Consider the following 24,270-nt stretch of genomic DNA (forward strand, 5'->3'; position numbering starts at 1 on the left):
AATCTCCAGGACAGCCCCGTTTGGCATTATCGCCATTTTACGCAGGAGAGAACCGGCTCTGAACGGCTTGAGGGACTTAACCCAGGTCACATGATTGGCACACAAATGGAGAGCACCTGGGCATGGTTCTTTCAAATTACAGGGGTTTATATAGTTATACGAAAACTTTAAAACTCAAAATCGACATCAAAGCACTTTTGTATCCTTTTTTCGCTGAATATATGCTACATCCCTAAATGCTTACATATAGCTTTGTTTTCCAGTGATTCAGTTGCATGATGTTGTGGCTGGAGGTACTTCGTAATTCAATTGTTTTGCTATCCGTGTGTTTTTTTTTTTTTTTAAGATTTTATTTATTTTGGGGCGCCTGGGTGGCTCAGTCAGTTAAGGGTCTGCTTTCCGCTCAGGTCATGATCCCAGCGGCCTGGAATCGAGCACCCGCATCATCGGGAGCCTGCTTCTCCCTCTCCCTCAGCCTGCCTGCCTGTCTGCCAACTTGTGCTCTCTCTCTGTGTCAAATAAAGAAAGAAATTCTTAAAAAAAAAAAAAAGATTTTATTTATTTTGAGAGAAAGAGAGTGAGTGAGAGAGAGCACAAGCCGGGGGCAGAGGCTGAGCAAGCAGCCTGATGCAGAACTCGATCCCAGGACCTTGGGATCATGACCTGAGCCGAAAGCAGACTCTTAACCGACTGAGCCTTCCAGGCACCCCATCAATGGATATTTAGACTGTAATTTTTACAAATAAATGTCTTCAGACATAAATCGCATCTTGCATTATTTTCTTACATTTGATTCCTAGAAGAGTAGCTACTGAATTAATTTGCCCTTCCCAACTATGGAAGCCTCTCACCCTCAAGAGCTCTGAGTATTACTGTCCTTTTAAATCTCTGCTAGTTTCACAGGCAGAAAGTGTCATTCCCTTGTTTGATTTGCACTTGCTGGATTATAGCTGAAATTGCACATTTTCCCTCAGTGTATTGGCCATCTGTGACTTCTGTGACTCCTTTTCATTTGCCTTTTCCATGAAGGAAAAGTAAAGGATGCTTGTTTGCTTCACCTGCAGGACCATGTTTCTCTCTTTCGGAAGGACTTAACTGGAGCTTTTTTTTTTTTCTTTTAAACCTTTTTTTTTTAAACCTTTTTTCTTTATTTATTTGACAGAGAGAGACACAGCGAGAGAGGGAACACAAGCAGGGGGAGTGGGAGAGGGAGAAGCAGGCTTCCCGCGGAGCAGGGAGCCCCACGCGGGGCTCGATCCCAGGACCCTGGGATCATGACCTGAGCCGAAGGCAGCCGCTTAACGACTGAGCCCCCCAGGCGCCCCTTCACTGGAGCTTTCAACATCCTTTAACTCATCAGCAGCACACCAAACATTCCGATGGCTGATGGAGTGAGCCGTAGACACCACCTTTTAAATTTACTTGCACTTTGTTGGTTAACTTGAAAGTTATTCAGAAAGCTTCAAAAACTTGCCATCTTCAAGCATGTTCCCAGGGCCAGCATCCTAAGTACCCAGAGATAAGATAATTTTGCTATCATGTCTTCGCACTGTAGTTCTGAAGCCAACGAAGTCACAGAACCATTGGAAGATATCCACTCAGAGCATGTACTCAGCATGTAAAACACTGTGATGTGTGTTTGAGCAGGACCCTGTTACAGGATCGGACAGCATTGTTCTAGAATGCAAGTGCGCTGCCAGGGTCTATTTTCTTGGTCACAGGATCGTCGTCTGACTGCAACATATTCTTTATACAGACTAACAGCCCTCTCAGCAGTGTCTTTGATCTTACACAATAGCTTGACATAAAAATAGTAAAAATTCTAGCTGGATACCTGAAGTAAGCATTTTCCTTGGAATATGCACTGACACAGCACTCCTTACAGAAAGAATAGTTTTGATGATCCAACAACACAGATTTGGATCTTTCTTTTAGTAAGTGGCAGATAGGAAGCCGAGGGACTGGGAGGGACAGTCTTGCAAAAGCCCAGGCAAAAAATATTAAGGATCTCTGACATGGGGATGGTGAGGACAGGATGAGCCAGAAGCATTTAGAAATAATGGGTAGTGGGACCAGCTGAATGTGGGGGATAAAAGAAAACATCTGAGGGCACATCAGTCGGTTAAGAAGCTCTGGGTGGCTCAGTCGGTTAAGCAACTGCCTTCGGCTCAGGTCATGATCCTAGAGTCCCAGGATCAAGTCCTGCATCGGGCTCCCTGCTCAGCTTCTCCCTCTGACCCTCCCTCAGTTTCTCCCTCTGACCCTCCCCCCCCTCATGCTCTCTCTCTCTCATTCTCAAATAAATAAATCTTTAAAAAAAAAAAAAAAGGCAACACACATAAAATAAAACATCTGAGGTCAAGGTTAGAATTTCTTTCATGAACAAAACTTGGGTAGATGATGATGTCAATTACAGGAATACAAGAAGAGGAGCAGATTGGGGGATTCAAAGTGAGGACAAGAGACTCAGTTTGAGAGTTTTTTAGACACGCTGAGTTTGAAGGGCCTGTGGAACGACCAAGTTGGAAATACTAGTGAAGCTCAGCAGGAAGATGAAAGCTTGACATCTGGAAGATGAAAGCTTGACATCTAGACAGAGAGGGGATAGGCAGAGACAAGTAATCCAAGGAGACAGAAGCACAACCCAGGAAACCACAGGAGGACAACAAGAGTGTCACGGAAGCTGAACAGAAGAAAGGAAAAGTGGTTATCAGGGAGGTCAAGTTAGAGGAGGACCAAAAAGAGACTGATGGATGTGGTTACAGTTCACAATTTTTAAAAGGTCAAGGGAGAGAAAGGCCACTAAAATCAGCAGTTGAGGAGGGGCACTGGTGACCTTTTTAGGAGCACTGTTTGCTGATGCCTGAGCCTGCTCTAATGGGACACAATCCTTCATTCTGCAATAAGAGACAAATGCTTAATACTGAAGTGCCTCCTGAAGTTAAAACAGTAACAAACTCATCTTTTCTAAAATATAAGCTCTACCTGGCTGCCTCAGTTGGTAGAGCGTATGACCCCTGACGTCAGGGTCATGAGTTCGAGCCCCACATTGGGCAAAGGTTTACTTACAAAAATAAAGTATAATGAACCGCAGAATTTTAGAACTGGAAGGGTGCTTACTGATCATCTATCTGATCGATCCCCCTCATTTTACAGTTGAGGAAACTCTGGTACAGGGCAAGTTTCAGGAGAGAAGCCGACCAGGCCCAGAGCTACTGCAGAGTCCAGACCACAGAACCCATGAAGCCCCCCTGTGCTTCGCTAAGAAGACAAGTGCGTAGGGCGCCTGGGTGGCTCAGATGGTTAAGCGTCTGCCTTCGGCTCAGGTCATGATCCCAGGGTGCTGGGATCGAGTCCCACATCGGGCTCCCTGCTCCTTGGGAGCCTGTTTCTCCCTCTGCCTCTCTCTCTCTCTCTCTCTGTCTCTCTGTCTCTCATGAATAAAAAAATAAAATCTTTAAAAAAAAAAAAAAAAAGAAGACAGAAGTGCGTGTTGAGAACTAAACATGACATTGGAGAGTAGAGGCTTTATTTACAATGATACTCAATCAGGACTTAGTAAACGAGATCTCTTCCTCCTCGTATCTTTTCAGCACAAGCTGTACTTCATACACAAAACGGAGACATATCCTGGGGGCCGGAAGTGAGCGCTCTCCTCAGATAATTTCTCTAAATCCCGAGTCAGTTCTGAGCTCCCCGGCTCTTAGTAGGGTAGTTGGTAGACACTTGGTTAGCAGCTGGGACCAAATTCGGGCATCCCGTAGGGAAACGTGTTCAGGGAAGACGTCAACACCAGCAGAGAGAACGTCAGGCTTTTACCTCACTCATGGCTTCCATAAGGCGAGCGCTGTTCGTGACCGCCGTTGTTAGAAAAATGAACCTGTACCCTATGGAGTCAAAAGCACCCGCACACGTGACTAAGAGCAGATCAGAGGCCCCCATGATGAGCCCTGGCCAGCCCTCCAGTTCCACAGCCCTGACTGGACCAGAGCAGCAGGTTACAGACACAGACGTGTCAGTGCCACCCTCCTGGGCACGACGACTTGCTGCGCGTGGTGGAACTGGGCTCCCTGCACTTGAACCCGCAGCCGGACTACAGCAAGGGGTGCCCAGAGGCCCGCCAGGAAGCCTTCTGAGCACTGCCCTGTGTCCCCCAGGTCCCTCTTTCTGTTCTCTCTTACCTTTCTCTCTGCCCAGGAACCGGAGGGCTGAGATCTCCGAGAACGTGCAACCACCCAAGAACACCACCAGGATGAGGCGCAACGACTCGCTGGAAGCCTTGTCCTCCTTGGTCATGTCTGCGGAGATCAGGCCAGACTCCGATCTCCCGTGGCGCCCCCAGCCCCCCTCCCGCCCCACCCTGACCGCAGGGCCAGCCACGCACCTGTGAAGGCCAACTCACTGCAGTTGAGTAGCCGCACCACTTCGTCCAGACCCTGCCAGCTTCGTCGTTCCAGCACCTGGGAGGCCCGGGGTTCAAGTCTGAGACCCTATCCGGCTGAGGAAGGGGAGGTCACAGCAGCCAGACTGTCACGTCTCTTGTTAGTTACGGGGGTGGCTGAAAGTTGGAATAGGCCAGGGACCAAGAGAAAGCAGAGAGTGAAATAGGAACGGCAGCGGGTCGCTTATTCTCACCTGCTCGATGAGTCGGCAGCTCAGGGGCACGTAAGCGCCACTGAAGACATACGCCATGTCCCGTGGCACTTTCAGATCATACTCGCCATCCACACGTGGGATCTAAAGGGCAAAGGGGACTACGTGAGGCACGTGACAACTCACCTCCCCAGCCTTTTACCCAGTCAGAGAAAAGTACATCCCCCCAAACAGGTCTTATTTCAGCTAAAGGGAAGACTGGCAAAAGCCCTGAAAAAAAACCAAAAAACAAAAAACCATAACCAAAGATTGAAGCTTTCGTTCAGTACCCACTGATTCTCCTGAACGAGTTCCCCTGTGCTCCCTATGAAGGGCTGGAAATTAAAGATGCCCCGCTGCCGATCCCCTGGTGACAGGGGACATGTCTGTCACTGATGTGGCACTCAGCCTATCCTCTGGCCTTGGTGGGTGCTTCTTACAGGTTTATTAAGTGAATGCGTCTTTTGTGTCTTGTCTCATTATTAAATTAAGCTCATGCTATGATGCTACCAAATGAAAGGATCTTTATAAAAACAAAACAACAAAGAGATGTTGGGGATTCAAAGTACTCTGCAAAGGACTGGACCCATGGCTTCCCCATCCACCCTGAATCTACATACCAAATTCAGCTTCTTGCTGATGGCACGGAAATTGCTCCTCTTGGCCAGAGAACTGAAGGCATCAGTAATCTTTCCTGGGAAGGAAAACTGTGCTGGATCTCATCGAAGATCGACGGATTTGTGACCCTGCCCCAGGTGATACCACTCAGGAAATGACAAATAGCAGGACCTTGCAAGTAGCAGGACCGTTCCTGGCTCAAGGCTCTCCTCAAAGCCGTTCCCCTAAGATTCCCTGGAACTGATCAAGACACTTGCCACCCTTCGCCCCACCACAGTCTTCCTACAGGGTACCGGCCATCCACTCAGTGCAATCTACAGAGTGACCCGAGCTCACTGGTGAAGTGTGTGGGCCTCAGAGTCAACCGACCTGGGCTCAAATCTGACTTACTCACTGAGGGACCTTAAACAAGTCACTTAACCTCACTCAGCCTGTTTCCTTCTCTAGAAAATGGAGGTTATAAGCTTACGTTTGTGAGGATTAAGTGAGAAACTGGTATCTACAGGTCTCAGCACATGGTAAGTGTTCAGTAAAGGGAACGTGCCCCTGCTAGCAGACGCAGTAGTAATGCCAGGAAGAGTGAAGGATCACATCCTCCTTCCCCAGCTCGTTCCGTCCCTCCCAGGGAGCTCTGGCTGCTGCGAGGAGAGAGGACTCTGGCCAGGGAAGGGGTTCCCTGCTCTCCCTGCTCACCTGCGGCCTTGTCTGTCACCAGCTTGCTCACTTTACTCTCCACAGCTGTGAGGGTGTCCCCCGGGGCCTGCTCCGTGAGGAGCCCCGCTCGCCGCAGATTGGAGAAGGTCAGCAAGTGCTCAGGGCCGTAGCTCTGAAGGAAATGCAATTCAGTCATTTACTGAGCATCCGCCACACCAAGGTCTAACACTGTCAGGTGATACGGAGGTGAGGGACAGAAGGGCTATGCATTCTGTGCCCTAAAGAAATAACCAAACACCAAACGAAGGAGGAAAAAAAAGGAAAGCATGAAATTATGAGAGAAGAGAGAAAGCCATTGATGGGAGGGTGCTGGGGAGGGCTTCAGAGATGAGGTAAGACTAGAGAAAGACCTGGAAGGAAGGCCGTATCAACCCCTCACAAGATGCTAAAGTGAGGGAGAGCCCCAGGGGTGAGGACTCACCACCTGGTCCGACAGCTCAATGGCCCCAGCACTCCCAGCACCAGCCGCCCGCCAAGAGAGCAGGGAATAGGGGAGACGGGCAGGGGGAGGGTCTCTGCGTGCTGAGAGGCGGACTGTCCCGAGATGCCCTAAGAGGGAGGCCAGATTGGGAGCAAAATGGGGATGCAGACAGGAAAGAGGCCATTTCTTCTGCCTCTTTCAGAAGTGCCAATGACCTCCCTCCACCCAGTTCCCTCCAGAATGCATTGTCACGGCCTTACCTGCAGATACTGTGTTTTCAGAGATCGGTAATCCTTGGGAATCAAACCTGAGGGTCAGGAAGATAAGACAGGTTCACGTGAACACCAGCTGAGGTGTCCTGAAATCTACAGCCATACCAACCCACCCACACACCCTCTTGCTCCCCAAACAACCTTTATCAGGAGGAAGGAATCAGTAAATGTTAACCTTGCATCCAGCCAGCTGATTCTAAACTGACTCCTAAATTTCAGCTTGCTTATCGGCAGGGATGGCGGAGGGAGGCGGTAGGAGGGAGGCAAAGGGACTTGGGCACGTTCCTTCCTGGCTTGGGGCCAGTGCCCCTGAGTACTGCTTTACGGGCTACCGAGGAACGGGGCAAGTGTTCAGAGGAGGTCGAAAAGTGTGGTCTGAGGCGCTTTCCTCCAGCGAGGTACAAAGAGTGCGCTTGCAAGTCACGGGGTGAGCAAGTCACGGGGACGAACGGGTACAGGGAGTAGGGCCGATGGTTCTGTACTCGCTGCATTCGCAGGGAGCCCGGGACAACGCACACACTTGTCCCATCCCTGTCCGTACACCTGCAACTAATAATGTCCCATCGTGTGTCACCTCTACTTCCAACTAAAATAAAAAAAAAAACAGATGAAAGGGTTGCATAACCAAGTTAAAAGTTGTACCACAGGAGGTCGCAGAATCTGAGCTCTTGGGAATGTTTATGAAATCGTTTGGCTGTCCCCTTTTCCTGGACTCTTTATTATGAAAGCTCGTGGAAGGTAGGTGGCCAGATGGAATAGAGAGAGAAATGCCACTCTGCGCTGTGCCCTTGTGGTCCTAAGATGTGACAGAGCTTGTTCGGGGCGGGGGCGGGGGGGGCTGGGGGCTGAGTGTGGTCCCGCTCAGGGTCGGGACACTAAGTGACCCCAGGCCCTTGGGATGTCTCACGCGGAACAAAGACTGCTTTAGCTTACAGGGAAAAGAATCCACGGAATTACTGGGAAACGTTCTGTCGGCTAGGCTATTCTCTCTGTCATTCAAAATGATTTCTTCTATGCCTAAGGTACAGTTTTTCAGTCTGGTGTCTTTGGTTCCAGGGGCTCACCATTCTCAGTGAGGGACAAAAGGCACATGAGGCGGAGGCTTTCTATAGGCGACACCTGCATGGGAAGAGAGTCCTAGAGAATTCAAGTTCCACGACACACGCTCTTTCCTCTTCCTTCCGCTGGAGACCACGCCCGCCGCGACACATGGCTCCCAACAGCCCCGGCCACCTGCTCACCTGCCGGTCTATGTGTTCTTCGATGTAGCTGGTGCTCTCCCGGATGTTGAAGCCCTCCAGCAGTGCTGTGAGAACACAAGAGGAGAGCCCGTTACGGGGGGGAGCAGCTCAGCTCTGGCCATCTATGCTAACAGGTGTCTGTCTCCCCATCTTTCTCCATGCTTGGGGGTGGGGGGCTAAGGGACCCCCGGGACTTCTAGCAGGAACCAGCATTCCACCCAGCCAGCATCAGCTGGAAGGAGCCAGAGAGCATCTTTGCTGGGTGGGACGGTGCTGGGAGCAAGGGAAGCACAGGAGGGAGCCAAGCACGGCCCCCACAGCTACCATGCTCAGTCTTGATGAGCTCCTGGAAGTCCTGCTTGGTCTTCTTCTTCATGATGGATTCACAGGCCCCGATATCTGCAGACAGGACAAAAAGCAAGCTGACATATTCCCGGTTCTAGTAGGATATGCCTTTATTGTCCAGAAGAATAAAAACTTTTTTTTTTTTAAGATTTGAAAGAGGGAGAGAGAGAGCGAACACAAGTTGGGGGAGGGGCAGAGAGAGAGGGAAAGGGAGAAGCAGACTCCCCGCTGAGCAGGGAGCCCCACGCGGGACTCGATCCCAGGACCCTGGGATCAGGACCTGAGCTGAAGGCAGAGGCTTAACCGACTGAGCCACCCAGGTGCCCCAAGAATAAAAAGTTCTTAAGGCAAAATGCAGAAGTGCTTCTTCCCATTTCGGACAAAACAAGATCATTATTTGCTGGTGAACAAAGATCTCCCCCGGGGCAGATCTCCTCTGTAGCATCCCCTTGCCCTGCCCTCAAGCTGAAAGCTGAAACCTACGGACACTCAGCAGGCGGTGCTCCTGTTTCAGTCCTTTGAGCTCCTGGGACACGAAGTTCTTCATCTGCTTGATGTCCATGCCTCTCCGGCGCTGGGGGAAGTCCCCATGAGGTCAACCGCTCCCTGCCCTCAGACATGCGCAGCCACCACCCTCCCTCAGGTCCCCCCGATTCCAAGAGAAAAGACGGGGGGGCTGTCATCATATCAGAAGGGAGCCAAAGGGAAGCCAACAGAGGGGAAACGAAACAGAGGAGCCCGGGCCTGGAGCCTCACGTCATACTGAGCTTGCAAGTTCCGGGCCTTCTGGCTCAAAAAGCCGAAGACGTTGGAGAAGTGCTCATTACGAATCTCATTAAACACCTGCAAGGGCAACAAGCAGCAACAACTGACCAGAGAACCCTGACTAGTCCCTCCGCCCTCAGTAGTGGGACAGGAGCACAAGAGCGGTGCCCAGCTGTTCTAGCAAAAGCACACAGAAAGCTGAGCTGGTATCACAAGTGTATGTTAAACACCCAGATATTGTGCTCCGGGGTACGCTCACTCCTGGAGGGGGATCCCTCTCCCACAGGCTCAGCCTCCCCTCCCAGAGCCGGGCCCACAGCCTCGGGCCAACAGTGGCCCCCGGGCCATCCACCAGCAATAGCCGTACCCTCACCTTGTCCTCAGCATTGAGTAGAACCTTTAAGCTCCTGTCAGAGGATGTGACTTCTGGGCCAAAGTCGACACTCCCTTTGAGAGCAGAGGGAGTAGCTCTGAGGACCTCCAGTGAGGCCTTCCCTCTCCTCCCCTTTCCTGAACTGCCACTCAAAGTGCCCCGAACTATCTGGAAGCCAGCAGTCTGTTCAGAGTCTGAGGCTCTCCCACAAGCCCCGCCCCCTGCGAGAGGCCCCGGGTGCTGAGGAACCCGTCCATCTCGCCAAGATGCCACTTACCACACTTGATGCGGAAGGTGTCGTCCACCAGACCCTCGTAAACCACCTGGGAGCAAAGGGCCGTCACGAAGTCCACGTCTGAAACCGAGATCCCCGGCCGTGAGGGTCCTCCCTGACCTACGCGGCTACCCAGCTGGCTCGGCGTCAGCTCACGGGGCCCAAGTGCTGGGCTCCCGATCAACGCTGCCATTCACAGCCCCGACCTGAGGATCCTAACTGGGCCACCGTGTTGGCCGGATCCCCATGTCTTCGAGGGTCCAGAGATGACAGGAATGCTGAGCATCATTTACCTCTGTCCAGGAGGAAGATATGGCCAATCTCCGGCCTTCGGCCCTTGGTTTCGCCATCTTCCTCCTCCTCCAATTTTCTCCACAATTCATATGACATCTGCCAGGAACCAAGATATTCTCAGTCTCATGTCCAGGTCCCTGCTGCAGCCCACACCTTACTGAAGCCAAGTCTTTTCCATGTGACACCTCTCCTTGACCCCAAGAGGGGAGCTAATTATTAACACCACTACCCACTGCACTCCCGTCTGTGCCCACCCCTCCCAGCCTTCCCCCTGCTGATGAAGGACTATCTCCGCCCCCGAAGAAAAGACTCAGGAGTGCTATCCAGAGGCCCTGGCTCTTGCTTTTCTGTCAGTCACACAAGTCCTCCTCCTCTCTGAGGAACTCTTCTAGAACAATAAAAGCAAGCTGAAGAACATGGCTCTTATCACAGATGCCTCTGGGCACTCCATGGTGGGCAGAGAACGGGTACAAGAGGGGCCATCGGGACCACAGAGCTGCTCCTGCCCACCTTGGTGCATCTGCCAATTCCATAGCAGTTAGGAAAGGGCCCGTAGAGAGTGCTCAGAAGGTGCAAGGCCTGTACCGCAGTGTTGATCCAGCGCTGATCTCCTTCCTGCAGGAACCATACGGGCCACAGAGATATGGCTCAGCCCAAGAGAGCAATCTGGAAAGGGGCTAGCCCTAGCAGCCCGGGAGCAGGAAGGCCGGGTATGTGTGGGGACTGTCCGACCGCTCTCATTCTGGCCCCAAAGGAAGTCCTGTGGACATCAGCCATTCAGTCTGCAAAACGCTCTTCCTCATAATAAATTATAGGAATTACAGGAAGGTTACGTCCACGTTTCTAGCCCACAGGACCCCGTGTGTGTCCCCACCAAGACCCAAGGACCCTGCACTTACCAGGAAGTAGTCCCTGAAAAATTCTGGGAGCTCCATGCTCAACAGATCCACATCAAGAGGCAGCAAAGAAAAGGCCCATTCGTCACAGCTCACATCTGTGGGTACAGAGAGCATCAGCCTCCCCACAGAAGGTACAGGGCTCCATATTGAGAGAGAAGGTCCACCACGGTGACGCAGAAATATCTGAGCGCCTGCCACATGCCCAGCCCTACACTAAGCACGGGACACTCAAAGATGAGTGACAGTCTGTGCCTTAAAGGAGTTCGTGGTCGGAAAACAAGAAGAGAAATGCACACCACAGCCTATCATACAACGTGAGAGGGGCGTGTTTTCATTCGAGTGCCGACTGGAAGTGCCGAGGAAACACTCATTCGCTGGTGGACAAATACTGACAGAAAGCCACGTCTGTGTGGGCACTAGGCCGGGCACTGGGGGTGCGGAAATGGAACAAACATGCTTCCCCATTTTCTGCGAGAGAATCCCAATCCAGTGAGAAACACACCAGACACATCTCATTACAGTTGTGCTCCAGAGAAGAACAGCAGTTTGGGAGCCCAAATATTGCAGGGATCGAACCTCAACTACGTGGGGCATAGGAGAAGTACAGGAGCATAGGAAAGACTTCCCTAAAGAAGTGACACTGACGCTTAGAATTTGAGTAAGATTTGGGTATGAAAAAAAAAGGCTGAGGGTGGAGAATATTCTAGGCCACAGGAAAAGCAAATGGGAAGTGCCCACGGCTGGAAGGTGGAGAGTCAGGAGAAGGAGGGAGCTGCACATGGTGAGGGTGAGGGGCCAGGAAAGGGCCAACTGCAGAAGGCCACCGAAGATTCTGGCACCAGGGCGGGATCTCCAGCAGGGAGCACGGTGCTCAGGTCAGCGCTGCATGCAGAATGGAGGGAGGGAAGGCACACTTTTTCCTTGTGGGAGTCTTGGAAAGGGAGGAATGGCAGCACCTGGCACCCCCTTCAGCCTTCCCATCAAGGCCCTGTCCCGCTCCTCGTGGTCAGGAACCTCCCCTCCCCCCAGGCCAACAAGCAGAGAGGAGGGCCCCAGCTTATTTCCTTCCCTTCTTCCGCATATTCTCCCCTCCCCACTCACTGCCGCCTCCTCTCACCTCCATAGACTCCCTCTTCCTCCAGCACCATCTCACACGCATGAAACTGAAAGACAAGAAGAGGGAGTGGTTGCTGACCACCTTCTTCTCTGTTCTTTGCATCTCTCTGGAGTTCCTCCGCAGTCACTGCTGAGGACAATACCTACTGAACCCAGTGACAACGACAAGAGAGCGTGGACTCTTTAGGACAACAGGAAGGACCACTGGGACCATCTAGCCCAGCACTTTGTTTCCCTTTATCCGCTTTATTTAGGTATTAAGTCCAATGCTCTTTTCTCCCTGCGAGGCTGGAAAGCTCCACAAAGGATCAGCAAAGCATCCGCAAAGGGTGCACCCCGCAGACAGACATGGGAGGGAGGGCACAAGCGCACCTCAGAAACGGGGGAAGCGAGGCAGGCAGCAGGGAAGGAGCAGCGGTGGGGGGGGGGGGTCGGGGTAGGACATGTCTAGGGGACGCCTGGAGTCACTGAGAGAGGTCTGGAGACCCAGCCTGGGGTCCCTGGCACAGGACATTTAAAGTGGGTGGTTTGTCCAAGAGAAAAGAACACAGAGGGACATGACCACTAAGGACAGGACTGTAGGGGACACCGCAATTAAAAGGGCGCACAGGACAACGCTTGGAGGAGAAGACGGACAGATGACATGGAGGTGGGAAAGGGGGACTCGGCACCTCTAAAGGCAGCAAAGGTGAGTCTCAGGAGGAATGGGCAACTGTGTCAAATGCAAGGACATTAGGTAGGTCAAGTGGGAACCAGGCATCGCCGAGTTTGACGACAGAGTCCTGGCGGGGGACTCGAATTAAAGACGAAGGCGGGGGTGAGGACACAGGAGCAGTGGCGGAGAGAACTGTTGACCCAAGTCTCCACACAACAGAAGGGAGAGCCCCTGACAGGAGAAGACATGAAGCAGGGAGAATTACTAAGAAGGGGTAGACATGGGGCGCCCGGGTGGCTCAACTGGTTGAGCGTCTGCCTTCGGCTCAGGTCATGATCTCAGGGTGCTGGGATCGAGTCCCACATCGGGCTCCCCACTCCACACGGAGTCTGCTTCTCTCTCTACCCTTCCCCCCTGCTTGTGTGCTCTCTCTCTCTCTCCTGCTCACTCTCTCAAATAAATAAATAAAATCTTTAAAAAAAAAAAAGGGGGGGAATAGACATGGTTGAAGACAAAAGAGAAAGAATCTACCCGACAAAGTAAGACAGTAGAAAAGGAACGCGGGCATGGGCCCAGGAACACAGATGAAGCGGCGGATCAGGGAGGGGACGAGGCCAGGGTCACTCCCTCCTTTGAGACAAATGGGAAGAAGGCGAAATACTTGGAGGCAATGAGGAAGGAAGGAGGAGCACTCCCGTCTGATAATGATGATGATGGTAAGAGTTGAGTGTGCATTAAATATTTCACATGTGCTAGGCATCGTCCTTAGTGGTTTTTTTTTTAAAGATTTTATTTATTTATTTGTTTGTTTGTTTGTTTGAGAGAGAGAGAGAATGAGAGAGAGAGAGAGCACATGAGAGGGGGCTGGGTCAGAGGGAGAAGCAGACTCCCTGCTGAGCAGGGAGCCCAATGTGGGACTCGATCCCGGGACTCCAGGATCATGACCTGAGCCGAAGGCAGTCGCTTAACCAGCTGAGCCACCCAGGCGCCAGGTCCTTAGTGTTTTATAAGGATTACCTCTCGTTGTCCTCATGATGATTCCATGAGATGTGGAAGATTCATGCTACATATTCCTTATTTTACTTAACACAGAAGAATCCTATTCATCCCTAACTCATTTCTTTTTTTTTAAGTAGGCTCCACGCCCAATGTGGGGCTCGCACTCACAACCCTGAGATCAAGAGTCACATGCTCTGCAGACTGAGCCAGCTGGGCGCCCGGTCCCTCAGTCAGGTCCATCAGTGAACCTGAAACTGGAGGCCCACTTTTAGTGCTAACTAATGGAATTCCAGAGCCCAGATCGAAAACTGCCAATCTTCATAATTAACAAAAGGAGTCTCAGAAAGAGAGATTCCCTCTTCCCTACAGCTACTGAGGGAGAGACTGTCCTGCAATATAAAATTAGGTCAAAGAATCTAATGAGATATGATGTGAGATGGAGAAAATTCATCGAAGTATCAATTTTGTTTTTCTGTGTAACATGGAGGCTTGTAGGATTATCTGAAACTGTTACCAACTTGTTCTATTCCCTGTTTAAACAAATCTCTCCTTGGAAGTATAATTTGAAAAAAGGGGTTTTATGGGCACCTGGGTGGCTCAGTTGGTTGAGCGACTGCCTTTGGCTCGGGTCATGATCCTGGAGTCCTGGGATCGAGTCCCGCATCGGGCTCCCTGCTCAGCAGGGAGTCTGCTTCTCCCTTTGGCCCTCCCCCCTCTCATGCTCTCTCTATCTCATTCTCTCTCTCAAATAAATAAATGAAATCTTTAAAAAAAAAAAAGGGGGTTTTATAAGACTCCAAAAGCTAGAATTTATTGCCACAGCTCGTTAATAACATTTAATATGAGTGCTTTTTTTTTTTTTAAAGATTCTATTTATTTATTTGAGAGAGAGAGAATGAGAGAGAGCACATGAGAGGGGGGAGGGTCAGAGGGAGGAGCAGACTCCCTGCCGAGCAGGGAGCCCGATGCGGGACTCGATCCAGGGACTCCAGGATCATGACCTGAGCCGAAGGCAGTCGCTCAACCAACTGAGCCACCCAGGCACCCAATAACATTTAAAAGTAACCTGTATGTCCGACCGGTTATCTTAATAATTTCTTGCCCTGGTAATGATGTTATACTTGATATACTTGTATTTCTCAACAGGAAAAATAGCCATAAGATTTTCTATGAATCTTCAAATGATCTTCAAAGCAAGATCATTAGCTCTTCTTATTCCTTTCATGTGATGAGAAAACAATATAAGCCTGTAATTTCACTAGATTTCCTAATAAAAACTGAGTCACTTAAATTAAAAGGGGTAAGTACTTGCCATTTGCAACAACATGGATGGAGCTAGTGAGTATTACGCTAAGTGAAATAAGTCAGAGAAAGACAAATATCATATGATCTCATTCATATGTGAAATTTAAGAAACAAAACAAACGTACAAAGAAAAAAAGAGGCAAAACAAAAATCAGACTCTTCACGAGAGAGAACAAACTGATGGTCACCAGAGGGGAGGTGAGTGAGGGGATGGGAGGAATGGGTGAAGGGGATCAAGACTGCACTTATCGTGATGAGCACTGAGTAATACACAGAATTGTTGAATCCCGACATCATGCACCTGAAACTAATATAACACGGTAGGTTAACTATACTGGAATTAAAACAAAAAATTAAAAATTAAAAAAAATGTTCAGCCCTGTTTTGTTTAAAAAAAAATAAAAGGTAAGTACTACTGTCAACTCCATTTTATAGATGAGAAAACTGAGACACCGAGAGAGCAGTTAAGTAACCCATCCAAGATCACACAGGTAACAAGTGCTAAAGCAAGGATTTACACCCAGTCTGGCTTCAGAGTCTCAGACTGAGCTACTGCTTCTACTTTCTCCAGAGTTTTTTTGGGAAGGATTGAAAAAGAATAAATCCCTATCCTTTCAACCGCTCCATGCGGTGTGCACTCCTTGGTACAGCTTCCTAGGCCTCGGGCAGGCCGTGTACATAAGACCACGCACCTTGCTGACATGGGGGTGAGAGCAGAGCCTGATGGAATCCGGGAACGGACATGCTGTGAGCACCGAACACTACAACTATTGAGCGAAAATAGATGGAAGAGACCTAGCCTGGCGAGGCTACCTCACTGTGTGACCCTGGGCTTTACTTCCCTCAGAGGCTCAAAGCTGGGGTGGAGTAAAATGGTCTCTCGGCTCCTTTCTTGTGTAAGAAAGGGCCTTTCCAAAGTACAGTGGTATGGTTCTACAACCCGGGGGCAGCCGCCCACATGCCTTGGATGAGCATGGAGGAGTAATGACTTACCGTATTTATTGTTAAAGGGATAAAGGGACAAAAATCACTGAAACCCCAGAACACAGTGCATATTACTATACAGAAATCTGAGTTAGAAGGGACACACAGCAGGTTATGCTTCAGAAGAAGTCTACATAGAGGCCACCTCTCACAACTCCACAGTCTGTAACTGGGGCAGTTTGACAACAGGGCCTCTGCTAAACAACCAGGGCCACGTTAATGACAAGACAGTGACAGGTATTTTGTTCAGTCACACATAACTTGCTTTGGGGGAGACACAGCTATTGGCCCCCTGCCCCTTCCCAGCCTTCCGTCCTGATCTACCTTCTCCTGCTCCCACCAGGACCCAAACTCACCTTCTGAGGGCTGAAGATCACTTTGTATTTTCGAGTTCGGCCCGCCAATTTGTCAGCATTGACAAGACCTACAGACAGAAGGAAAGCAACCCAGAAAGCCATGGGCCATCTGTTAGACTAGATGCAAGGAAGCAGACATCCTTTCCGAGTGGTGTGGCCCATTCGAACCATCTTTTCTCATTAAAAGGTCCTTATGGCCTAGGCCCTTCATCCCGGCCACTCTTTCCTAGGTCTTAGTTACGTGTGGTGCACGACATACTCACTGGCAACGTATCGCATGTTCTTGATGCGGGGTCGGACCAAGAAGCACAATCTGTGGGAGGGAAAGTAAAAACAAAAGAAAACAAAACAAAAAACCTCAGTGAAGAAAAATCCTGAAGTTGGTGATAGCAGCTTAGAAGAAATGGAAACAAGGTCAACTCTTCCAACATTTGCTCTTCTCGCCAGGCCTTTAGCTCTCATCCTAGCCAAAGTAATGCCCGCTCTCTCAGCCGACCACATCCCGCGCACAGAAGACTCCCTTCAACACCACAGGTACACGGGCTCTGCGGGTACTTACTGGCCCATGGCGGCCCCAGGAGCTCCTGCTCTCACATAATTTACAATCCACTGGGCAAAGTCAGATACACACGTATGGAGTATATTGATAATCAGGTGTTAAAAACAATATAAGAAAGTTTACAAAACTGTGTTTTTCAAACGGGGGTTCCTGGAGGTACTCTCCATGTATCCAGGAGAATTTTTTCCTCTAAGGAAACATGAACATTACTTAAGATGGAAAAATATAAAAGATAAAAACGGAGGCCAGACACAGGCCGTCTGTGACAATGTGCCAAGTGACCAGGACAAACACTAAACACCATGGAAATCCAGAGGAGAAAAGCACCCCGGACCGGAATGGCGACAGAGGGCTTCATGGAGGAGGTGGGGCTGGGCTCGGAAGGCTGGGTGTTTTCCGCAGGAGGCAGGCAGAGTGGGCGGAGTGGCCAGAGGGCAAAGGCATGTGCGCATAGTTGGGCAGCCTGAGAAAGTGCGAGTCAGGGTGCCCGGAGGGCTCGGTCAGTGGAGCACGTGATCGCGGGGTCAGGAGTTAGAGCTCCACATTGGGTGCAGAGATTACTTAAAGAAATAAAAAGTAAAAAAAAGAAAAAGAAAAAGAAAGTGTGTGTCAAGCAGAGGCTTGAGGGGACACGTGACAGAGCAGGCTGGAAAGGCAAGGTGAGCCTCACTGGAGGCAGCCTTGGAATCTGTGATGAGCAATCTGGACTTTAGTCAGCAAGTAAGGGAAGCCTTGAAGGTTCCCGAGAAGAGCATAATGAAAAAATTTTTGAAAGATTAATCGATCTGGCTAGAGATGGTGGACTGGATTAGAGAGAGAAGAGGACAGGGGAGGGAGAAAGTGCGGAAGGGAGACCAAGTAAGAGGGCAAGCATAACCTAGGCGTGAAGTTGCGGAAGTGCAGACAGGTGAACCACATCACAAACATGGCGCCAGATCCAGCCAAGGACAGACGGGAGGCAGAGCTGCGGGGACCTCCTCCAGCCTGGAGCCCAGACAGACTCTCCCAGATACTCACTGTTCATTGGAGCTGAGGGCTGGCTTGTTCTCCACTTTGTACAGTTTGTCGACTTCATGTTGCTAAAGAGAGAACCCAACAGGACAATGCACGTAAGTTCTTGGAAACCCAAAGCAGGACACAAAGAGGACTTCTGTAAGGGATCCTCTGTGCTTCTTCTGGGAATCAAACTGCCCTGACAACCATCCCGCTGAACTTTCCTCAAACTGTCAACAGAACAAATCCAAACAATTCAAAACCAATCCAAACAACACAATCATCCCCCTTTGTCCACCCAATTCAGCCAGCCTGCAATTTCCCTAAAAGGGCAGTCACTCATTAGTAATTTGTACTGTTCATTAAGATAAAAACTGCTTCGTGAGCAAAGAGGAGCCCAAGTCCACTGGGAAAAGGGGCAGGTACCTTCAGGATGGAGACATTGGCAATCCGATCCAAAGGGCTCATGAGATCTGCCTCAATGAACAAGTCCTTTTTTCCTGGAAGCTGAAGGACACAGTACATTGGGTCACTCCTAGGTCACATACGCTCCCTCAGCTGAGCTCGTCCAGCCATCCACTTAATAAAAGCACAGACTGGGTTGGAAGTGCCCTAGTGCTATCATCTAACCCAGGATCTTATTTGTCTGTATCCACAGCAGACGTTTCTTTATATATTCACCTAGTTTGTCTTCTCGTTTTCTGTACCAGTGGAGAACTATTTCACCTTCTTGAAGGTTAAGTCCTCGGCACTCAACCACTCAACGCTTGCCCATGACCTTGTTCTGCATCATGGCTCTGTTCTCCACTCTGCCTCCCAACAACCCCGATCGCCTGCTGAACTAATCCAAACCAAACAAAGCCCCACTTTGCATCTGTCAACCCCTCAACTAACTGCCATCTCTTTTTAAGTAGCGTTTTTCTTCTAATTATAAAAATAACCCACGTTCAACGCAGACAACTTAGCCCAGAACAGTCCAAAGCCACCCACCCACTCTCCCATCCAAATCCCTGCCATCTGATTCCTGCATCCCTTCTGATGCTGCTGTCTCAGGTGTCCCGGGGAAGGAGGGGTCCCACTGAGTGGCAGAGAGACGGAAGTCATCAGAAGTTTGCTCTCCAGGGGCGCCTGGGTGGCTCAGTCAGTTAAGCGGCTGCCTTCAGCTCAGGTCATGATCCCAGGGTCCTGGGATCAAGCCCCGCATCAGGCTCCCTGCTCAATGGGGAGTCTGCTCCTCCTGCTTGTGCTCTCTCATGCTCTCTCTCTCTCAAATAAGTAAAAAAAAAAGAAGTTTGCTCTCCACTAGGCCTCGACAAATGGGTACGGTGTTGGCAGTGATAGAAGATGGCAATCGAGCAAAGGCCGGGGCAAGAGAACAGGCTGAATGGTAAGGACAGAACAAGCAATTTGGTTTGCATAAGGTAAGTGTAGGGCAGCAGTTCTCCAGCAGGGATGATTTTGCCCCATGGGGACATCTGGCAGTGTCGGAGACATTTTTGGTTATTTGACTTGGGGCAAGGGGTTTGACTGCCATCTACTGGGTAGAGGTTAGAGATGCTGCTAAACATCCTGCAATGCTTGGGACAGTCCCACAGCAAAGAATTAACCGGCCCCAAATGTCAGTGGCTGGGAAATCTTGATGTAGGGCAATGGTGGGAAATAGGACTGAAAAAGTTGACTGGAACTGGAGCATGAAGGACACCAATGTCAGGTTAGGGAGTTTGGAGTTGATCCTCTATGAACAAGGGAACAGAAAGCTTTTGGGCCTTGAAGAATCTACTCAGCTGGCAATTTTAGTTAGATAACTGGGCAAGCACTGTGAGTACAATGGATTGGAGGCATTGGAAACTGAGGCAGGGAGTCCACGTATGTGGTTAAAGCAACAGTCCAAGCAGCCCAAGCGCGTAGCAATAAATGAGGACCTGATTTAAGCTGGTGGTGCTATGAACAAAAATACGTTAAGGATACATGGAATGTGTAAGAGAATTTTTTAAATAATTGAAAGAAATTAACAGTGTTAACAGCGCTTGTATCTGTTAGTTGAATGTGATTTTTTTCTTTTTTTTTTTTTAAGATTTTATTTATTTATTTGACAGAGAGAGACACAGTGAGAGCAGGAACACAAGCAGGGGGAGTGGGAGAGGGAGAAGCAGGCTTCCCGCGGAGCAGGGAGCCCGATATGGGACTCGATCCCAGGACCCGACGATCACCACCTGAGCCGAAGGCAGACGCTTAACGGCTGAGCCACCCAGGCGCCCCGATTTTCTTCTCTTTATACTTTCCCTCATCTTCTACCTTCTCTGTCATGTGTAAATATTATTGTATAATCTCTAAAGTCGGGTGTGAGGCAATATCCTTGGGACTCAGCAACTGGTTCAGTTAAATATGAGGAGGGAAGGAGAGTCAAAGATGATTCTGAGGGCTCGAGCCTGAACAGCAGTGCCAGTCAACAAGTCAGGGGCACCTGGGTGGCTCAGTCAGTTAAGGGTCTGCCTTCGGCTTGGGTTGTGATCCCGGGGTCCTGGGATCGAGCCCCACATCTGGCTCCCTGCTTGGTGGGAAGCCTACTTCTCCCTCTCCCACTTCCCCCTGCTTGTGTTCCTGCTCTCGCTCTCTGTCAAATAAATAAAATCTTTAAAAAACAAAACAAAACAAGAATTAAGTCAGAAGAAGTCAGTTTGAAGAGCAAATTATTGCACAGAAACCTGCACCTGCCATGGTAAGTCACCCTTGTGGGCAGCCCCTCCCGAGCTCCAAGTACAAGTGCCTGTCCTTGGTCTCATTTACTCTCTTTTATGTGCTTCTCACCTATAAGCAGCCTTAACTAGCATCTCTTTTCAATTCCTCACACGTTTGAGCGTCTTTTATGTGCCAATCACTGTGCTACCACTACGGGGCATATAAATGAGATTTAAAATATGGTCCCAGATCCCCTGAGGTTCTCTGAGGTTCTTCCAAGTACCCATCTTCATCCCGACTGCAGCTCTATGTTTCTATCTGCTGGATGTTCCTCCTAGCATCTTCACTTCACCCTTTCCAAACCCAAACTAATCAGCCCCTTCCTCTAATTTTTTTTTTTCATTTCAATTCAATGTTCATTTAAAAAATATTTATTAAACACATGCTATGTGCTTGACTCTACACTAGGTACTCCCTGGGTACACAGTGCTGAACAAAACAGACATGTTCCCTGTCCTCAAGGACCTTCTAATCTAGTAGGGAACGTGGACATTAAGTAAGAAAATATACATATAACACATTACAACTATAGCAACAGCATTGTTTTCCTTTTAACATAAGATAAAAATCTCAAACTCAGCTTTGCTTCTCTGTCATCCTTTACAATCAGTAAATCTTTGAGTCTTCTTTCACCATGACTTCAAAATCCATCCCCGCCTTTCGTTCCCACTGTCACTAATTTCACCTGATCTGTGGTCTCCTAACCAGCATTCTTGTTCCCCATTCACCCCACTCCGCACATGGCTATAAGAATCATCTTCATTTTTTTAAAAGATTTTATTTATTTATTTGAGAGAGAGAGTGTGTGTGTGTGTACAAGCTGGGGGGAGGGGCAGAGGGAGAGGGAGAAGCAGGCTCCCCAATGAGCAGGGAGCCCGACTAGGGGCTCGATCCCAGGACCCCAGGATCATGACCTGAGCCGAAGGCAGCCACTTAACTGACTGAGCCACCCAGCGCCCCTAGAATCATCTTCGAGTATTGCTTCACCCCTTAAGTGGGGAAAGAAAATCTTCAGTGGCTGCCTAATGCCCACTGCGTAACTTCTGATTGCTCTCTTCCCTGTACGGGCCTTCTCCTTCCCTGGTTTCTCAACTTTGCTTCTACCAACCAGTCCATCTGCCTGGAACATGCTCCCCCATCTCCAAGGAAAATATGCTTATTCTTCACAATCCAGCTCCTTAAAATTCCTAGATCAATCCAGCTAGAAATGACCGCTTATTCTGAATGCTTCCGGCACCCTAGCTATCACCCATTTACCACACACCACGCCGTGTGTGGTAATCCGTATTTCATAGGCTCCTACTGGAGTCGATCCTTAAGGACAATGATGTCTTAACCATCCTTCCATCCCCCAGTGATGCGGGGAACGACTGGTGTCTCCCCTTGCCTGTACCAAAAAGAAGTGACTTCTCTGCCAGGTCCCAAGCAGCTCCTAACTGCCCTCTGGTTTTCCTTCCTAAATGCTTCATTTTGGACCCGCCCCAGAAGCTCCAAGGACAATACCAAGGGCCTGGAACAAGATCAAGGGGGCTCCGCAAGGAAGAACTATGCGTCCAGTGAGCGCTAAACTGTTGATGCAGAGAAGGCCCCAGGCGCGGCGGGCACTGACCTGCTCCAGCAGATAGATGAGCTGGTCTCGGGCCAGCCTCTTGAGCATGGAGAAGTCAGGCAGCTCTGGGGCGTCCGGCCGATGGGGAAAAGCCATGGCAGCGGGCACCGGAGCAGCGGGGTGGAAGAAGGGCGACGTCCTCCGCTCAGAGAAGGTCGGCAGCAGCCCGGGGTAAGCGCAGGACCGCGCTCCTTCAGGCCTGGGCACGGTTCGAAAGAGCCCCCGAAGGGGCCCTCGCTCCGGCGCGCGAATGAATGGCCACCTCTCGGTCAGACAGCCGCAGCCTCGGAGGACCCTCGTCCCGATCAGCAGCCGCGGGACCGACCCGCCCCTCCCCGGTCCACTCCGCCTGTAACCAGGATCCCGGTCTACACCCACAGATTTCGCGGCGTGCGGGGAAAACCCCGCCCCCTGCCAGAGAGAGAAGCGACTTCCTAGACCTCCCGGAAGTCCCGTGCGCGCGACCAGCGCTTAGCCTTCCGGGACGGGGACGGCGCGCGGGAAGGGACATTTGAAAACGGGAGGCAAAGGGTCAACGCTCCAATCTCCTACCTGGCCAGAGGGAAGTGTTCCCATCATCACTAATCTTTAAGGGTACACCCAGTTCTCCTAGCTCGCTCAAGCGAGGGTTGAGCACTTTTGCTAGATTTCAGAACTTCGTAAAATGGGCGAAACCCACTCCGGGTCCGGAGGGCACTGATCCCTGGGGATCTTGGCTGTCAGTCAAATCTACTCCACAAATTTAGCTGCCAACTGGGAGCTCTCTGGCTTCCCAGCTGCAGGAGGCAAGACGCGGAGAGATGGGACACGGCGGGAGGAAGAAGGGGAACACGTTAGGATCCAGTGGAAGCTAAGTCCCGCCAGCTGCGACCTTTGGATTCAGGAGTTTTGACTCAATATCCTTCGTGGGGAAATGGACAAAAAAACTGTGGCATATTCATAAAATAAAAATAACTGAATAGGGGCGCCTGGGTGGCCCAGTCGTTAAGCGGCTGCCTTCAGCTCAGGCCATGATCCCATGGTGCTGGGATTGAGCCCCGCATCAGGCTCCCTGCTCCGCGGGAAGCCTGCTTCTCCCTCTCCCACTCGCCCTGCTTGTGTTCCTGCTCTTGCTATCTCTCTCTCTGTCAAATAAATAAATAAAATCTTAAAAAAAAAAAAACTGAATAAATGAAAGAACCCAGATACAGAGTGGCATCTATATGATGCCATTTATACACGGTTCTAGAACAGGAAAAACTAATCAATGGTGAAAAAAATTTTCAGAAAGTGATTGACTTTGGGCTAAGAATTGACTGGAAAGAGAAACTAGGGAATTTTCAGGGGTGATGGTAATGATCTAGATTCACCTTGTTTAAAAAAAAAAAAGCCATTATAAGGGATAGATCCACTGACAATACCTGATCTCACTAATCCATCATAACATCACATCGTCATCTCCTTGTGAGATGCATAGGAAGTACAAAGCTTCACTCATTGCCAAAAATTGAACCAGATCAAGTCTCAAGATGCAAATACCAGTTGATAGGAAATATGGAGGGTAGTAGGAACATGACAATAAATAAACATCATAGGAATGAAACCTACTATATCCAAAATACAGGAAATAGGGGCGCCTGGGTGGCTCAGTCAGTTCCCATCGGACTCTTCATTTCAGCTCAGGTTATGATCACAGGGTGGTCACATCTGGTTCCATGCTGGGCATGGAGTCTGCTTAAGATTCTCTCTCCCGGGCGCCTGGGTGGCTCAGTTGGTTAAGCGACTGCCTTCGGCTCAGGTCATGATCCTGGAATCCCGGGATCAAGTCCCACATCGGGCTCCCTGCTCGGCAGGGAGTCTGCTTCTCCCTCTGTCCCTCCCCCCTCTCATGCTCTATCTCATTCTCTCTCAAATGAATAAATAAAAATAAAAAAATCTTAAAAAAAAAAAAAAAAGATTCTCTCTCCCTCTCCCTCTGCCCCTCCACCTGCACTCGCGCCCTCTCTCAATAAATGAATAAAGTTTTTCAAAAATATAGGAAATATATGGGTCAAATAACCTGTAAAATAGGGGAATAGCGTGGAAAGGGAAACCACTTTAGAATATAAGACACTTCTGGGACATAGCT

General features: G+C 49.9%; 1 protein-coding gene across 3 annotated transcripts; it reads right to left on the minus strand.

Annotated features, from left to right (window-relative positions):
• Nucleotides 1–3,493: 3,493 nt before the first annotated feature.
• VPS33B (VPS33B late endosome and lysosome associated) lies at nucleotides 3,494–22,587 on the minus strand. 3 transcript variants are annotated; one of them, XR_010404833.1, is made up of 23 exons: nucleotides 22,164–22,587; nucleotides 18,242–18,322; nucleotides 17,840–17,901; nucleotides 16,527–16,576; nucleotides 16,264–16,331; nucleotides 11,966–12,011; nucleotides 10,849–10,943; nucleotides 10,460–10,564; nucleotides 9,949–10,045; nucleotides 9,659–9,736; nucleotides 9,382–9,455; nucleotides 9,000–9,086; nucleotides 8,727–8,817; nucleotides 8,223–8,297; nucleotides 7,899–7,963; nucleotides 7,722–7,794; nucleotides 6,646–6,692; nucleotides 5,944–6,076; nucleotides 5,253–5,326; nucleotides 4,636–4,737; nucleotides 4,385–4,498; nucleotides 4,182–4,298; nucleotides 3,494–3,887 (listed from the first exon to the last, which is right to left on the minus strand). XR_010404833.1 is itself a non-coding variant. In XM_054513306.2 (23 exons), exons 1-23 carry the CDS (start codon nucleotides 22,257–22,259, stop codon nucleotides 3,808–3,810), a joined length of 1,872 nt encoding a protein of 623 aa, XP_054369281.1. In that variant the 5' UTR covers nucleotides 22,260–22,586; the 3' UTR covers nucleotides 3,494–3,807. The 3 variants fall into 3 exon arrangements, 2 of the variants coding, with proteins under 2 accessions (XP_054369281.1, XP_045755343.1); XM_054513306.2 differs by having other exon boundaries at nucleotides 4,385–4,460; nucleotides 22,164–22,586; XM_045899387.3 differs by having other exon boundaries at nucleotides 4,385–4,460; nucleotides 7,722–7,776; nucleotides 22,164–22,585.
• Nucleotides 22,588–24,270: the final 1,683 nt, after the last annotated feature.

This window comes from Mirounga angustirostris, unplaced genomic scaffold, assembly GCF_029215605.1.
Source record: "Mirounga angustirostris isolate CCGP_5_RB_7025 unplaced genomic scaffold, mMirAng1.0.hap1 SCAF_9, whole genome shotgun sequence".
Lineage (NCBI taxonomy): Eukaryota > Metazoa > Chordata > Mammalia > Carnivora > Phocidae > Mirounga > Mirounga angustirostris.

Excerpts from the sequence above, each read along its gene's own strand:
- VPS33B (XM_054513306.2), bottom strand. The coding sequence starts at position 22,259 with ATGGCTTTTCCCCATCGGCCGGACGCCCCAGAGCTGCCTGACTTCTCC. Across the intron at positions 10,046-10,459 it reads GAATTGGCAGATGCACCAAG|ATGTCATATGAATTGTGGAG; the intron begins GTGGGCAGGAGC and ends GGTTCCTGGCAG. Across the intron at positions 4,738-5,252 it reads TCAGCAAGAAGCTGAATTTG|ATCCCACGTGTGGATGGCGA; the intron begins GTATGTAGATTC and ends TTTGCCCTTTAG.